This window comes from Eimeria acervulina, genomic scaffold, assembly GCF_000499425.1.
Source record: "Eimeria acervulina Houghton genomic scaffold, Eah_scaff215, whole genome shotgun sequence".
In the NCBI taxonomy this organism is placed as follows: domain Eukaryota; phylum Apicomplexa; class Conoidasida; order Eucoccidiorida; family Eimeriidae; genus Eimeria; species Eimeria acervulina.
In genome coordinates this window covers 10,047-12,546 of record NW_013550027.1, presented here as the reverse complement: position 1 = coordinate 12,546, position 2,500 = coordinate 10,047, and the positions used below count along the sequence as shown (strand labels likewise).

Sequence of the window (2,500 nt, the reverse complement as noted above, 5' to 3'; positions counted from 1 at the left end):
CCCTCCTGCTGCTGCAGCAGCAGCAGCAGCAGATGCAGCAGCAAGCAAGCTTCTCCCAGTAAAAGCAGGAAGGAGAGGGCCCCCGTAGTCCCCCCCATCAACCCCTCGACAATCTACAGGCAAATCTTTTGCTCCTTTCTTTGAATATAAAGGAGCCTGCATCTCCCTTAAAAGCACATTACCCCGGCGTGCTGCTGCAGTGCAGCAGCTGAACGCTGCTGCAGCAGATGCAGCAGCAGGGGCCCCAGCAGAGGCAGGCGACCCCGTGCAACCCCCAGCTGCAGACAAACAGAACGGGGCCCCTGGGGCTTCCGGGGGCCCTGGGGGCCCCCTATGTCTGTTGCATAGAGAGAAGGAACTGCAGGAAGACAAGAGGCCTCCATTATGAGTCATGGCCTCTGAATTTCACGCGCTGTTCGTCTCGCTGGGGAGTCAGGCGCAGGAAATGAGGGGAAAATGAACGAAATAGAGATGAAATAGCAGCTCAAAAGCAACATACAAAAACAATAAAGCAATAATAGATGAAAATATTCTCTTAAAAATTCAAATTATACCCTTGGGGGGCCCCCAACCAGAAACACCGACGGGCGCCGTCGAAGCCGCAAACCGCCGGCTATCCGGCACGTTTTTTCGACCTTTTAGGTCTTTTTAAAGCCAAATCTCCCATTATTAACTCTACAAATGCTTTAAAAATGAAAAAAACAGAAAAAACGAGAGAAAATGATGTACGATGGGCCCCAAGCAGCAGCAGCCAGTCGGCGCCGGCGTTGGGGTGTATACGCAGCTTCCTGTCCACACCAATGGTGCTGCTGTTGAAATCTTCTTCTTGTTGAGTATAAATTTAATTTAAATAAATTAAAAATAAAAATAACTCATTTTATTTCAACTTTAGTGAGAAGAAAAACCGCGAAGACAATGAAAAACTGCGCATGCTCCCGCAAACCCTAAACCCTAAACCCTAAACCCTAAACCTTAAACTGGAATAAGGCGACAGCACGATATGGCACTCAAAGGTTTCAGTTTGTAAATACAACTTCGTTGTAAACCCCATTCTAAACTCGAAGTACAAAACCCTAAACCCTAGGCCCTACTAAACCCTAAACCCTAAACCCTAAAGCCTAAACATTAAACCGCACGGCGCATTGCACAGAGGTCTTAAAGAAACCCTTACCAGCAACAGCAACAGCCCACAGCAACGATGCTCTTGCTGCAGCTGGTGCTACTCTTGCTGCACCTGCTGCTGCTGCAGCTGCTTCTGCTGCTGCTGCACATGGTGCTGCTGCTGCTACTGGTGCTGCAATTGCTGTTAGTATGTTGCTGCTCTTGCGGCAGACATCTCGGGGTTCGGTCCTACTGCAGCAGCAGCACCAACAGCAACCACGAAGACATGGCCAGCAGCAGCAGCTGCTGCTGCTGTTGTTGCTGTTGGTGTGGCTGCTGTTGCTGTTGCTGCTGCTGCTGCTAGCAGTTAGCTGTCGATTTCATCTGTCCCTGATTATTTTTACCTTTCCCTTTTTTCTTCTTCTTGTTGCTATTACTACTAATACTGCTGCTGTTGTTGTTGCTGCTGCTGCTGTTGTTGTTGTTGTTGCTGCTGCTGCTGCTGCTGCTGCTGTTGCTGCTGTTCCTCCCCACACCATCTCCATTGTCTCCCTCAGCATTTTCTGATACTCCTTTCAGCTTACGGCGTTTCTTCTGGGGCCCCCTGGGGGCCCCCCCATCTCTTTTTGGGGCCCCTGAGGAGGGGCCCCCTGGGGGCCCCTCGGGGGCCCCCCCCTCACTATTAGGGGCCCCCCCTTCATTATTGGGTGCCCCTGTGGGGGGCCCCCCGGGGGCCCCCCCCTCTCCATTGGGGGGCCCCCCCTTTCTCTTGTGGGGCCCCCGTTTGTTATTTGTATGAAAGGTAATAAATCGGTGAGAAGCAGCAACATTAATAGCAGTAGGCCTTTGCTCTCCTGCAGACACAAACCCTAAACCCTAAGCCCTAAACCCTAAGCCCTAGGTAAACAACGTGGAATCATAGATGCATTTATAATCAAGATGAAGTCTACGTGTTAGGGTTTAGGGTTTAGGGTTTAGGGTTTGGCTCGCCCTCTCGGATGACGCGAGAGACCTTCTGCATGTATTGCTGCACTCGCGCCTGAAGCAAAAACACTCAAACCCTAAACCCTAAACCTTAAACCCTAAACCCTAAACCCTAAACCCTAAACCCTAAACCCTGAGCCCTAATGCGCAAACCCTTGCAAAAGGGTCGCATCTGTACGTGTAGGCCTTCTTAATATGGATTGCTGTCTAGGGGAATTAGGGTTTAGGGTTTAGGGTTTAGGGTTTAGGGTTTAGGGTTTAAGCTTACGAGGTCCTTTGTAACGGGATGCCCCTGCGGGTTCAAACCCTGCGTCTTCAGGTATGCTGCAAACAAACCCTAAACCCTAAACCCTAAACCCTTAAACCCTCAACAAGCCGTAAACCCTAAGCCCTAAACCCTCAGCCCTAAACTCGA

At 50.5% G+C, this 2,500-nt stretch overlaps 2 protein-coding genes across 2 annotated transcripts in view; both read right to left on the bottom strand.

Annotated features, from left to right (window-relative positions):
- The window catches only part of EAH_00025980 (nuclear DNA-binding protein, putative), a gene marked incomplete at both ends in the record, with an annotated part of 2,539 nt that extends 2,146 nt beyond the window's left edge, over positions 1 to 393 (bottom strand). Inside the window, one exon of the mRNA XM_013396569.1 lies at positions 1 to 393. This exon is cut by the window's left edge and continues 820 nt beyond it. Coding sequence (XP_013252023.1) covers positions 1 to 393 — 393 coding nt within the window.
- Positions 394 to 1,306: 913 nt separating this feature from the next.
- EAH_00025970 (hypothetical protein) overlaps positions 1,307 to 2,500 on the bottom strand; it is a gene marked incomplete at both ends in the record, with an annotated part of 1,736 nt that continues 542 nt past the window's right edge. Inside the window, 4 exons of the mRNA XM_013396568.1 lie at positions 1,307 to 1,353; positions 1,506 to 1,955; positions 2,114 to 2,140; positions 2,354 to 2,409. Coding sequence (XP_013252022.1) covers positions 1,307 to 1,353; positions 1,506 to 1,955; positions 2,114 to 2,140; positions 2,354 to 2,409 — 580 coding nt within the window. The remainder of the gene's footprint in view (positions 1,354 to 1,505; positions 1,956 to 2,113; positions 2,141 to 2,353; positions 2,410 to 2,500) is intronic.